This window comes from Schistosoma haematobium, chromosome 7 (assembly GCF_000699445.3).
Source record: "Schistosoma haematobium chromosome 7, whole genome shotgun sequence".
NCBI classification, from domain to species: Eukaryota; Metazoa; Platyhelminthes; class Trematoda; order Strigeidida; family Schistosomatidae; genus Schistosoma; species Schistosoma haematobium.
Genome location: NC_067202.1, coordinates 10,084,546 through 10,099,215, shown reverse-complemented (window position 1 = coordinate 10,099,215; position 14,670 = coordinate 10,084,546). Strand labels below are relative to the sequence as shown.

The 14,670-nt window shown below is 33.4% G+C and overlaps 1 protein-coding gene across 2 annotated transcripts in view; it reads right to left on the bottom strand.

The window, feature by feature from the left end:
- The window catches only part of MS3_00009576 (uncharacterized protein), a gene marked incomplete at its 5' end in the record, with an annotated part of 59,458 nt that overhangs the window by 26,472 nt on the left and 18,316 nt on the right, over positions 1 to 14,670 (bottom strand). For both annotated transcript variants that reach the window (XM_051217955.1, XM_035731716.2), the window contains one exon: positions 1,581 to 1,631. In XM_051217955.1, coding sequence (XP_051064389.1) covers positions 1,581 to 1,631 — 51 coding nt within the window. The remainder of the gene's footprint in view (positions 1 to 1,580; positions 1,632 to 14,670) is intronic.

Below are 14,670 nucleotides of genomic sequence, written 5' to 3'. Positions count from 1 at the left end.
AATGAATCAGCTACCCTCCTAGCCCACAAGCTTCATATATCCAAATAATTGCGTACTGTTAGTGGTTACATCTTAGTCCTATATGATGAAGAATAGTTGTAGATTTCTACACTTGGTTCTTCTCTCACTGTATCCAATCACTATATTTATGCTTCCTTTGGTTCACTTATCACAGTAATATGAAAACATTTTCTTTATTACGGAAGAATAATGCCTTTACTAACCATAACTGGATTGTTAATGTGTGGCCATGAAAGCCAGAATATCTACACAGTTATTAACTCAAATGAGCTTCTAGCTTATCAGAATAAGCCGTCAGTGTTAAAAAGGTTACGTCCTATTGTAAAATTATCACGTTGAACCACAGTTAGATGAATGCGTAACTTTGCCTTTTTATCCTGTCGAATCATAGTCCTTTCCATGAATTTCTGCACATATGACTATAACTCAATAGCTAAGGTGAACCGACGAATAATACAGCTTCCATCATGAGGGTCATGTGCTCACAGCGTCTGCTAATGGCCAGAGATGCCAACTTCTGACGAGTCCCACGTTAAGAGTAATAAGCTTTCCGACGGTCTTCAGTTTTCAAAGGTACTTAATTACAATAAATGCTACATGCAAATTCCTTGAAAGGAAAAAAGGAGAACGGAAAGCAATTGGTATGAAAATGAAGGAAGAATGAAATCTCAAATGATGGACTGATATTTGCAAAAGAAACAGTCAAGTTTGAGACAATTGATTGATATTTTGCAAATTAAGTATTTACTGTGTGGTTCTCAGATTTTAGTAAGATGTTCTGTCGGCTTTGTCTTATAATAATTGGAACAGCTTTATAAGCATGTAATGAAAAAGGGACTTGAGTTATTATTTTTTCAATGATTAATATTTATGACGAATTGCTAAAAATATACTCAGATTGCATAGAAATAAACATCAATGGTTGTGCTGGATGAGTATTAACAAATTACAATAAATTCTAATGAGAAGCAATGACCAGTGGAGTTTAACTGGGTCTGTTGTCAGGTAGTAACTAACCGAAAACATTGGTGGATGTGTCGCTCGATTTCGTAGATTAGTTGAAGTTAGATATTTACACCGTCGGATGCCGACTCAGTGATCTAGTGGTTAAGCGTTTACGCGTGAGATCGATAGATCCTGAGTTCAAATCTAGTGAAGGGGGATCGTGGATGAGCACTGCTGAGGAGTCCCACAACAGGTCATAACGGCCGTCCAGTGCTTCCAGGTTTTCCATGATGGCCTTCCTTCAATCGACTCATAAATTCAATTGTTATATTACTACGATCTCTACAAAACTTCTCTCTGGTTAAAAATATTGATTTATGTAATCTTATTTTATGATTACTATCATAGAACTGAAAATACTAATTATAACCTGTCACTTAAGTTTAAATCATCATTAATAAATGATTTAGTTAAATATTTCAAAGATAAAGGAACCTTTACACCACTTTACCTAGACAAGAAATTGAGACACTTCAAAGTCACAACTACAATCTTACTATATTTGAATATCTAACAAAAGATTAACCAGAAGTTTAACAAAAACATTAATTTACCGTGTAATTTAATTGAATGATTTTGATATTCTATATCCAATCGAAGTTTTCCTGTCAGTAAAATGAAAAGAAAAAAATGTAAGCAGTAATAAATGAAATGAAGATCTGATTAATGAACTTATGGAAAAACATTCAGGATTCCTTTGCTTTTTCGTCACTTTAACTAAATGTCATTTCGGTCTTTTGAATGAGATAAAATCTATTCCTAAAAATATTCATCCAAACAATATATTTAATAACATCTAATCAGTCAATGACAAAACACTTGGTTCTCATTGCAATCGCAGTATTATTCAGTCACTTAACTGAAATACAGTGTTGAAAAAAATATTTCCAGTTAATTCAGCTTATGACACATAGTTTTTGCTGTTTTTTAGTAAACAACGTTCCAATATTTAACTTGGAAAGATTTAAATGTCATGCTTTTCTACAAGTAGTTCCAAATATCTATTCCAATACTGAAACTATGACCGAACGTGTCAAATTCTTATCAGTTTGCTGATTCTTATGAAAGTTCACCGTTAAACTTTACAGATATCTACACAATCATTTATCTAAAATAGAGAATTCATCTGAATAAGAATAAATGATATGAGATCATCAAAAAGCATCAAGTTGTAGACGGTGACCATCATATGACTTCGAAATTATATCCGATTGCCGAATCTATTCGATTTTCTTCTAGCTTTAAATTAATAGTCGACTGAAGTAAATTTGGTATTGATATCTTTTTTAATGTATATATAAATATCAGGTTGCTCCTTGAAAAATTATACGAGATATCGAAGCTTGATGTAAATTAAGACGAGCACTTCAAGAACTTTTTCATATCAAATAACTAATTCACAATCTCAAATTAATCAATCACTGCAATCATAAACATTTAGTTTCCAGATATATTCACAATACATTTATACAAATCGATATGAAGTTGATGTGAGTTATATATCTTCAGGATCTGATATATCAAAGCAGATAATTAAATTGGTCATTTACAAAATCAAAAACAGTCATTCTGAGATGGTTCATAAAATACTAGCCAATAAGATTATTTTAAGATTGTGTTTATTCGACGGGACCACATTTCAATTGACTAACAACCTCTGTTAATAAATGTATAACTTCTTATTTTAATGTTAAACGATTAATTACCGATTAATTTAACGTATATTATCGGTAGAATTTAGCATAAACTTACTTTGACTAGTATGAATAATATTGTCCGACCGGCCATTTTTTTTTTAAAAAAAATTTTCCAACCCCAAATTACAATATTTTTCATCCCGTGTTTCGTCCAATGAAATGACTAGTTCCAAAAATTAGATTTAATTGGTTAGTTATGTCTTGAAAATTGTTATAAATTATCAGTACTTGTCGACGAAGCACAATCTCAATCGTCATTATGGAGCAGAGTAACGTGCCGAGTACGAGCGCTGGTGTTTCTCACGTAACGGAAATGGAGGAAGTCTTTTTGACTACCTTGTTTCTGGTTGCGTTTCCATCGGTTGAAGCGTTAAAGACCACTATCACAAATTTTGAAAGATCGACTTACAGTCATTATGTAGTGAGAGATTCGCATATTGGCAGAGATCAAAAATCCTACATTAAATTTGTGTGTTGGCGAAATGGGCGTATAAGATCTAGCGGTTCGTCACAACGTATTAGACGGAGGAGGTAATTTGGTAAATTGTTTTATAATTTTTTTTAATGAAGGGCTTCTATGAACACCCAATGTCCAGCATTTATGTTTTGTAAGATTATAGACGGCTATTGGACTGTTGTACGTGGGAATGTACATCACAATCACGAGTGCAATTCCCTGAGGTACCAGGGTAATTCATGGATGCGCAGGTTAACGGATGGGGAGTTTGAAACTGTGAGACCGCTGCTGATTTCCGGTACCGCTGCATTCCACATCAGGAATTTTGCTTACCAATCTTATGGGAAATGTCTGACCGCTCAAGATGTCTGCAATATGCGGTACAAAGTGTTCTCACACGCGAACCTTCCTGGTACGGAATTTGCCAATTTATAATGTACACTATAGGTGATTACGGGAAATTGAAAGCTCACATAACATCCTTGGGTGGGCTTTGCGAATACGAATTGGACGATGAGAACTGTCTATCGTATTTCTTCTTCATGACTGCTGAGCAAGTGAATTTGGCCGGTCACTTTTGTGACGTAATTGGTTTTGACGGGACGTACAAAACTAATAACGAGAACGTCCATTTATATCAAGTCGTTGCCATGGATATGAATTTTAAGGCAATACCCATGTGCATTGCCTTTTAAGTCGCGAAACGTCGGCCTTGATTTCTCGATTCCTCTTCTTTTTCCAACGGTGTACCAACAGTCGACAACTGGTAGGCATTGTGACCGATGATTCACCTGCAATTGCTGCTGCTATTACGCAGGTGTATCCGGATGCACACCATATTCTGTGTCGCGTACACCTTGTTCGGAATGTGATAAAGAGGGTAAGTGTTTCGTTCATTAACATTAACCCAGTAACCGTTATTGTAGAGGGTGCGATCAGAAATTGTACAACTGTTCTTTCGCCTCATGTTCACTCGAACGGTTGAAAGGTAAATCAAAATCTACATAACATGATTTTGTAGTTTTAACAACGTACTTTCGTTAATCGAAATGTCGGACGGAACATTTGGCAGATACGTCAGAGACCACCTTCTACCACGGAAACACAAATGGTCCACTGCTTTTCGACCGCCATCCACTCTCTTTGAACTGAATAATACGAACTTCGTCGAGACCAGCCACCGAGTCTTGAAGATGTATCACCTTAATCGAAAAACACCGGTTCTCAGATCCATTTTCAATGTGCTGCTTCGTACTGGATATTGGATGGAAGCAAGATTACATAAATATTCAATGGATTGTCGGGGGAAAGCCGGTATTGGTGAGGAGCCGGAAGTACGTCGACTTCAGGAACGACTGACACCAGTTGCCTGTCAACTACTGAAGCGACACCTTCGCATTCCTATAACGCAGTCTGCATTGCAGTTGAAAATTATTTCCCAATGCAACTGAGTCAGCCAAGCATGAAGAATGCGGTGATAGCGTTAATCAGGCGAATGTCGGAGGAACAATGCAGTTCACTTCATGACTTCATAGTTCACGGTAGACTACCAACAACGCCAGTAAACTTACATGGAGAACAGCATTCGTACACCCTTTCAAGAACCTCGACTAACGTAGCAGTGCCGTTTATACAACGAGGAACTGTTGATTTGGATGAAACGCTCAGTAACGATGAGGAGGAAGTAATTTCTATTAACTCGGAAGAGTTAACTGAACGGGACATCGAAAATGAAGAAGAGCATGACGAGAATCGACTCTGCGACATCTGTAATCTTGCGCAGCCTCCGTGTGAAACCGGTGATGCGGTTGGTTGTGTTTTCTGTAGATGTGAAGCAATGTTTCATACCTTCTGTGCCTACGACCCATCGCCGAACGTACGAGCAGTGCACTGTCCTATCTGTGGCGCCATTACAAACTAATAGTGATGACGTTCGACCGCGAGAACGAGTAAATGCCCTTTTCAGGGCCACCCACAATTTGATTTCCATTATTTTTTATCTACTACTTTTCCGCCGCAAAGGTCAAGTGATTAAGCACTTATTAATGTCTCATGAATTTAGATATCCCTTAGAGATTAATAGTGGAAAAGCGATTATCGTTCATGTATTCGTAAACTTGTTTCTAACGTTTATTAGATATAAAGGTTAAGAAAACTTAGACAAGATTTTGTCATCTAATGAAGACTAATCTAGTAATTTTATATTGAAAATAATGTGATTAGCGTTCATGTTTTAGTAACACATTTGTAAACTATCTAATAAAAGTACATTTTGAGTACATTTTAATAGGAATATTTTAAATGAGTGAAAATCGTAATTTTGTCGTTAGGTCAATAAACTTATGATGACATTTATTAGTGAATGTAATAAGATAATTACAAAGATGAATGTGATTAAAGCTCATAGAGAAGTAAACGAAATTGAGAAAATTAACTTATTTAGGAATAAAATAATGACATTTGAAAACAAGTTGAAACCATCATCATTGAAATGATGATGGTGATAAAAGGTCATACAGTAAGTGTAAAAAGAAATAAGAATATTATCCGTTTCATAGATACACAAAACAAGAACTTCATATTCTTGTTTTATATTAAAATTTCCTGAAACCAGAACTATGCGTACGTAAGAAGTACGTCTGATCGTAAACTAAGCCTCCATAGTTATTCATAACTACTGATTATATCACCGTATTCATTTGCACACCTCATCAACTATTTATGACTGGTACAATCTCGTTGTACCAGTTAAATATTCCCTTAAAATATTCAAAAATCAAAAATAATTTAGGAAACAATCGTTTTCCTTAACTTCATCATCACACTATACAGTTATTAGTCCATAATTTTATTATTTTATAAAGTCCAAAAATAAGGCATGACATTTATGAATTTGACAATGTAATGTGTTAACAATGGTTAACGTTTACATCTGTAACGATATATATATTTACAAATTAAAAAGGTCATTCACTAAAGGTCGGGATGATTTGCAGTAAAGTGTTCAGTCACAATAAGTGACTAAGCATTATAGGAAAATTGAAAATGCAAAAATTTTGTGTCAATGAAATACATAGTACAAGAATTGAATCTTGTCAATTGACATAATAATAATAATAATAATAATAATAATAATAATAATAATAATAATAATAATAATAATAATAATAATAATAATAATAATAATAATAATAAGGAAAATAAATAATACTAATAGCATTGTAAATGTTCATTGATACAGTTGACCTTACTCATATTTATACGTTTAAAGTCGATAGATATTTGTTGAGTCAGTCAGACGACGTAGGCTTGTTCATTTACACTTCATGAAACTGATATTTCAAATGCTTGTCAAAAATGGTTACATTCATAATGTCTAGATAATTCAGGTTTCATATTACGGCGGTTAACAATATTCACACATGACTGATTAAACAAACTAGTTTTTATTACGACCAAAAATTAATTTTAAAATACAGAACTACAAATAATTTACAAGTGAACACAATAAGCCGTTTCAATGGACTTTTACAATTTAACCACATTTAAATCTAACGTTGTCTAATTCTCATTATGAATGAACATTTACAAAATAATCCTTTACTAAATATTAAGTGTCTTTTTCGGAAAATTTATTACTACTTTCATATACTGTCAAAGTCAGTTCATTAAATGATCGTCTACGGTCGGTTCACCTGAATTATACATATTGCAACCAGTAATTTATCATGATGATTTATTGATATGTTGATTTCTTTTTCCCATTAACACACCGTGTGTTACAAAAAAGCCTATGCACACACTTTGGTGATAATTTGTTTATTAATTTGGTATTAAATATTTGACTACCGACCTCATTCAGTAATCACTATTATCAAATATTCAAACCGGTTTACAGATGCTTTTTCCCAAAAACTTTCTTTTACTGAGATACATATGATTATTCCTGTTCCGATAACTAACGACTTCAATTCAAGGTATACTTGATCGGAAAACAAAAATTGATCCCAATACACATTCACTAACAGTAGGATTGCATGGTAATGCAATTAAGTTGGTGTCTTTTTCTTCAAAAGTCTAAATTTTTTTCAAGACTAAGATTACACAAAAAAAATTATTCATTATCATTAAATTTCAAATGTAAAAAATGAAAATTCTGGTATCCAATCACAGCTCCAGATGTGATTTCGATTTCAACTAATCAGATTACAAAGATGAACAGTTTACGACCAATCACAAAATTATTAAAGGTAACAAAATGTTTGTTCATTATCACTTGAGCACACACTTGCAAAACAAGTCCACCAATCAATGATACCTAAATTTTTCATTCACACCCCACAATTTTTTTAAAAGGGGTGGTAGGGAATCATATAGGCCGGTTACTTAATGTCAACCGACTAGTATCGCGTGTAGTATTTTTATAACTTTCTAAAACGTGAATTACAATTTACATGTAGGATAGTTATTTTTTACTAGATTATACGACTAGTATCATGTAACGGTTTTAAGGTATTTTACCCAATTTTAAGTTTAGAGATGGTCAACGTTTTTTATTAGTTAAATCTATTAAATTTAAATAAAACGAACGAACGGTTTAGAATTATTTATTTATTTAAACACATAAACATTGGTACAAGGAGGCAACAAAGGGGAACCGAATAGATATGCGCCACGTAAACATTCGATTTGTGTAAGGGCTGGGATACTAACCAGGTGCCCAAACAAAAACAGGTGGCTTCCTTATGGGGCCACACCCTGAGCCTTTGATCTAAAGGTCTGATCCACCTGGCAGTGAGGTAACGCGATGAGATGCAGTCCCATGGTAGCCAGTCACCAATAATTGGTTCATAAGCCATTTATTCATTCAGCTTACTGGAGCCCATGTGCATCAATGGTTTGAATGAGGGTTTTCCAACACCCCTAGGTGGAGTCTCTGTGTCCACCAACTAGGTTAGAACGCTGGACATTCGCTTTTCGTCCTCTCGATTCCGTAAACAACACCTGTGGTGTGAGAATGCAATGAGTAGGACTTTTCTTGCAGTGGTTATACGCACGTGGCCATGCGAGAGCATTTAGGGAGGGAGAGCTGACTCTCCCCACTCTCAGCCATACCAGGTCATTTTGATCAATGTTTTCAATAAAGTGGAGTTTGCAAAAACTTAAGAACACAAGGCGAAGAAGAAACAACATATTTGATATAATAGTTGAGATCAGCCAAGACTTTTATGTTGATTATAAAATCATGTAAATCTTCAAAGAAACATTTCACTTTCGAAAGAACCAGATGGATATATCGGATAGATAAACCCTACTATTTATTGTCTGATTCTCACTTACAAATTTATCGATATAATGAACCGTAAATCTGGTTTCCTAGGAGCATGAATTATTTCCTCCGCTCCATAATGCCTAAATGGACAAAAAGGGGATAATTTAAATTAAACAACCTGTTATGCGGACAAAGCGATAGAGTGACCATGGGATTACTAGTCAGGCCTACATTGGCCGACATCTTCATAGCTAACCTTGAACAGAAGTGATTCAAATACGGAACTGAAAATATCACACTCTATTGAATGCATGTTGACACTACATTTTTTATTATCAATATAGAATTGTGTAGACTATAGAGCTTTTATTGAAATCATGAACCGATAATGTCAAACCACCACTAATAACCTGGGAGCACTGGACGGCCGTTTCGTCCTAGTACGTGACTCCTCAGCAGCGAGCATCCACCATCCCGCACGCGGGATTCGAACCCAGGACCTTCGGTCCCGCCTAACCTCTGAACCATTGAGCCGGCATCCAGTAGTGTTATTATCTGTTTGTATTTATTGTGATATGAATCATGTTTCAAAATTACTTTGCCACTTTAACGAATCACGTGAAATCATAAAATGTAACTATGGCTTTTGAACATAATGATCAGTTTATCTATCTTGACCTGAACATAAAATGGAAAAACAATGGACAAACAAAGACAATATATTCAGAAAACATATAGCGACTCACATGCAATTGAGTTTAATTCAGTCAAGGTCTTTTGTTGACCTATTTAATGGACAAAGTCATCCATGCTATAACAACTTGTTGTACTGTCATTATTATTGTGCTTGTATGAAATACATATGCTTGAACAGTTGTTTAGCGCCTACGCATGTATTCATTCTGCTAGCTACATTTTTAACTGCTTAATCTATTCGCTGACTCATCCATTTTCCTATATATATATATATATATATATATATATATATATATATATATATATATATATATATATATATATATATATATATATATATATATATATATATATATATATATATATATATATATATATATATATATATGTACATTTGCACCCATCCACTACAACTACTCGCTACTGCTACTGCTACAATCGTAGTTCGCTTGCTCATCCATTTTGCCTTTGCTGTCTGGTCCGAATTATCTGCTAAATAAACTGTAGTAGCTGCTTCTTTTTGCCTTCTGATTTCAAACATCGTTGAAGATTATACGATAACGGTTCGAGGGTGATTAGTTATCGAAGCACAGCCACTACAAACATACATAGACGGCTTTTGCCTAAACTACAAAAGATTGGTCCTCTTAGTCGCATACGCTGTTCAGTCAAGATCTCATTTGGTGAGGCTAGAAGGTTATGTTCAACTAATAAAGTAGAGGGACAAATGGGGCACTACTGAAAAATACCTCATAAAAAGTGGATATACAAAGAAACTAATAGTGAAGTACGCAAATATTCACGGAACGTGAATAACTGCTTAAAAAATATAACTTCATCCAACTTGCATTTGGAGGGGATGACATTTCGGGTATAATTGATAAAAGGATGACAACGATTCTGAAGAACCTTTCCTGTAGCTCAACTAATTTCAGTATATAACACCAAATGTTCTTCAAAACAATAAAGAGTGAATCATTACCCCTGTGACCTCACCACCAAATGTATTTATGAAGTGTACTCATGGCAGCAGGTACGAAAGAAATATTGAGAGGGCATCTACAAGGGGTTTTATTAAACATGTTCCTCGAAAGCCACGTTTAAAAAGAGGTAAAGTGGTCACAAGCGCAATCACTAGATATTTAATTGATAAGGGGCATAGAATAAGTATCACAAAGTGGTTTAAAATAAGTAGGAAAGAGAGAACATGGCTTTTACTCTGCTTTGTAGAGGCCATCACCATGAAGGTTTTGTCACTTGAAAGTTGTATACATAGGAAAATTATGGTAAACGTTACGCTGCCATGGCAAACTAACTATATTGTTTTAACATCTGTCAGTTACATAGTCTGTTCACTTTGTTTTGTATTTAAGAGAATTCCATTGAAATTCACATGAAATGTAAGATTTAATACTATATAAGTTAGATGTATTGATCAACATTTATTTGTTAGAAATGTCTTGTTATTTATGATATCATCCCTTTATATATATAACTTCATTTTGAACCAGATACTAATGGTCACTAATAATGGTCATGTTAAATATGTTGTTTTCGCTTCTATCTGTTTATGTTTTTCTGTGTTGTTTCGAACTGAGTTTCATTGATTCATTTATGAAAAATGTTCTTCGTAATCATAACATTAAATGGTCACAATAATATTGCATGACGTAGGAGCTGAAGATGTTATCTACAGTAACAAGTAGAGCTATACAATAAAGTCATCTGGCTCAAAAAGCTCAATACCATAATAATAAATAATTGTAACTCCAGACCTAGTATAGCTGATGAAAAGCCTTGCAATGTTATAAATTCGTTTTATTTTGTAAATCTTGTTCTTCATGCCTCATTTTAAATTTACCTAGGTATCAGGGTATGTGGAACTCCACTAAACGTTTGAGGTCTTTGGAGAACTCACTCATTTCAAATTATTTCCCCACTGCTGTACAGAATAAATGTAACTACAAAAGTAAATCTTCATAAGAAATATTGCAATAATTAAATACCAACTATACACTATCAAGGACATAAGGCGGTAGCTGGAGATACTCGACAGGAAAGCATCATATCACCATCTTACATCTCAACATTATGCACGCAATATTGAGTCACCTAGACTAGTAACCACATTGCAATCTGATCGATAGAATTCGATCGTCACTATGAAGAACCTGACACACATGAAATTGATCACTACCCAATGAAGGACTTATGTTATAAGAGGATACTTGTTATTTGGAGATAATGCAGTTTACAAATAACTCAATATCATAAGTCTATTTGGTCAACAAAGAAACTTTGAAAATGTAAGGGAAACGAAAAAATACTGTTAAAATTTAACATAAATGTTTTGGTATGTTAAATTTGAACTTACATTTTTGACTTACCATATTTCTAGAAAACAATATAAAGTTATTTACTCTTTAAGACCAGACCAAAACAAGTCAGTACAATAATCACATTATTTTTTAGACTAGACATACTTAAAATTCAGTGATTATTGATGTCATCAATAAGATTTAAAGTTTATACTATTAACTTTGAAAGTGTTATCGACAAAGGAGTCTCTCGTGCAAACAACGTTTTCTCTAGTGTTTAATTACCCACTCAAAACATTAATAAAAGTGTAAATTATTTAAACACTATATGATTTTAGTTTATTTAATAATTGATAAAAACATATTTTCATATTATTTTAGCGTAGCTACATGAATATAAGCAAAGATGGACAGTGGCTAGTAGTGGAATCCAGTTCGAAGCGCGTTTCGTCCTTTTTGAGACTCGTCAGCTGGATGTACCTGCATCTCAGGATTGATGTTAACTCTGGGGCTCGAGCCCAGTACCGTTTGCTTTAAACACCATTGCATTCTCCACTTAGCTAGCGAGTCCTGAGTCCTACATTGAACATAAACTCTGAGATGGAGGTACATCCAGCTGACGAGTCCCGAATAGGAAGAAACACGCGTCAAATTGGGTTCCACTGCCAGCCACTATCCATTTCTGCACATAATGCTTGTGACTTCAGGCAATATCGAGGCACTACACACAGAATGCACATATGTCAATATGGCACTGACCAATTGGAGTCCTAAACATCATTGGGAAAATTCAAGTAAAAAATACCAAATGAATTTACATGAATATGGTTGATGGTACTGAAACGCATGTTTTATGATAAACGGTAATAAGTAGGTGTATTTATTTAATGAGTATTTTACAGAATTTGTTTTAATTCCTGACATTATCAATATCGATCATTTATTATACGATGTAATTATTTTGTTTTGCTTTATTATAGAGTTTTGTATTCTAATTCCTTATTTCTTATCCAATGATTCAAAAGCTCTCTTTTATTCTTTTGAAAAATCTCATATTACCTCAAGATATTTTCATAAAAGATTCTTTTTTTTCTTGTATTAACCTTTACATTTCTACTCATCAGAGACAGATAGAGAGAGAGAGAGAGAGAAAGGAAGAGAGAGAGAAACAGCTAGTAATAGTAAAAACCAATTTGAAATAAAATGAAATGCCACAATTTCCTTAAAGAAAAATTTCCCTTCATCTTGTCAAATGAAATGAAACGATGAAGAAAAGAAAAAAAACAAACAAAACAAATCCATCTCAGTTTCTGAGATAGTTTTTCTTTTCAAACGACATATTAACTTACTATAAAATAGAAACTGTTTATCTCTATGCATGTAAATTTGTTTGTATGTTTTAAAATAGAAAATCAAAATGAATATTTCACTGATTTTCTTTTCAGTAAATGTATCATATTGAATAAAAGATAGATTTGTTCATTACAAAATCAACTGTATTTTACTTTATCTTTTACTTTCTTTTTTATCTGCATTTTATCATATACAAACAGTAACTATACTTAGAACAATATATGAAAGGTTACATATTTATGCATTTTAGTTTATAACAATTTAATGGTGAAGCATTGTAATTCAATTTTACCAATAAGCGAACAAACATACAAGTACATTCACTGGAATATAAAATTTTTCCTTTCTTTTTATCAAACTATGTATCATATAGGAGAAATAATTCTGACAGTAACATCTGTCATCATATTAGTAATAAGTTGGTAGTAGCGTTACCTGAAATCAAGATCATTAACCTCAACTTGGAAATTTCAAACAAAACCACTATAGTGATATACAGTGACAGTTGTTGTAAATCAACATGAATTTCTATGATTGTTTTCTTACATTTATACATCGTTTTTTTCTTGTGTTTTTTTGTTTCGCTGTAGTTTCCCTTCAGTTTAGAAAGAAAAAGAAAATGTGAGATGACAGTCAATGTTGTTCATACCGTGAACTGTGTGTTGTATGTGAAGTAAAAAAAAGAGAAGAAAAATGAATAAAAGACAGATAATATAAAAGTGTGCACTATACTTTACATAATCAAAATAGATATGTATAATTTATCAATGAATGTACAAATGTTTAAGAAATGTTACTTAAAAGCAATTACGTACATGTATATATATGGAATTAATAGTTTCTTGTTTTGTAATTTAATGCGTTATACTTATGTCTCATAGTGAGTCATTGGTAAAACATTAGACTGAATCTAATAATTTATTTTTATTCTAGGTTGAGATGTACTATAATAGAATATATTTGATTTACGTTATTTCTTATTAGGGAAGTGACATACCCAAATATTATCGTGTGAAGGAAAAATCAATTGTAAAATTCATGTCGACTTAAAGTAAATTTAGTTCTATCTACTTTCAGTGTACTTTCATTGTGTTAAGTTATTCAGATTGACTTCTGTTCACTAACTCAGTGTATTTTTATTTGCATTATTTCATTCATCGTGAAATGAAGAAGATAGAGGCAGAACAACAATACTGTCAACCTTCACTTGATAACTACGTTACATAAAAATAGAACTGTACTCCTGAGTTACTAAAAGTAGAAAATAAATGCAATCGATTCTTGATAACCAGGAATGAACAATTTGTACACCAGTCTAATTATTGACAACTCTAACTTAAGTACGTTGAACGAGATTGCCTCTATGCTCTTCTCCAAGGGCGTCTAACTAGGATAAGAAGTTCCGGAAAAGTAAAATTATCGATCGTGTAACAATTTTTGACCGCACTATTTTATCAACTGAACAATCATCACCAACCACAGAACCACAATAAATTAGTCAATACAAGGATAAATTCATTGAAAATCATGTAGCACACTTTATAATGAATGAAATAATGCAGCCGAAAATATACTGAGTTAGTGAACAGAACTCAATCTGAATAACCTAATACAACGAAAGTACACTGAAAGTAGACAGAACTAAATTTACTTTAAGTCGACATGAATTTTAAAATGGATTTTTTTCTTCGTATGATACACGTGTGGCTTTAATCATCTCTAACAATCAGAGAAATTTCGCCTGTAGTCCTTATAGGGTTAATGCCAGCCTCAGTTCCGGATAAAAGAGAGGGTTTGGGCATGCGATTGGTGTTGCCATTCCGTAGAAAAAAAACCTTGCTAAATAAATGC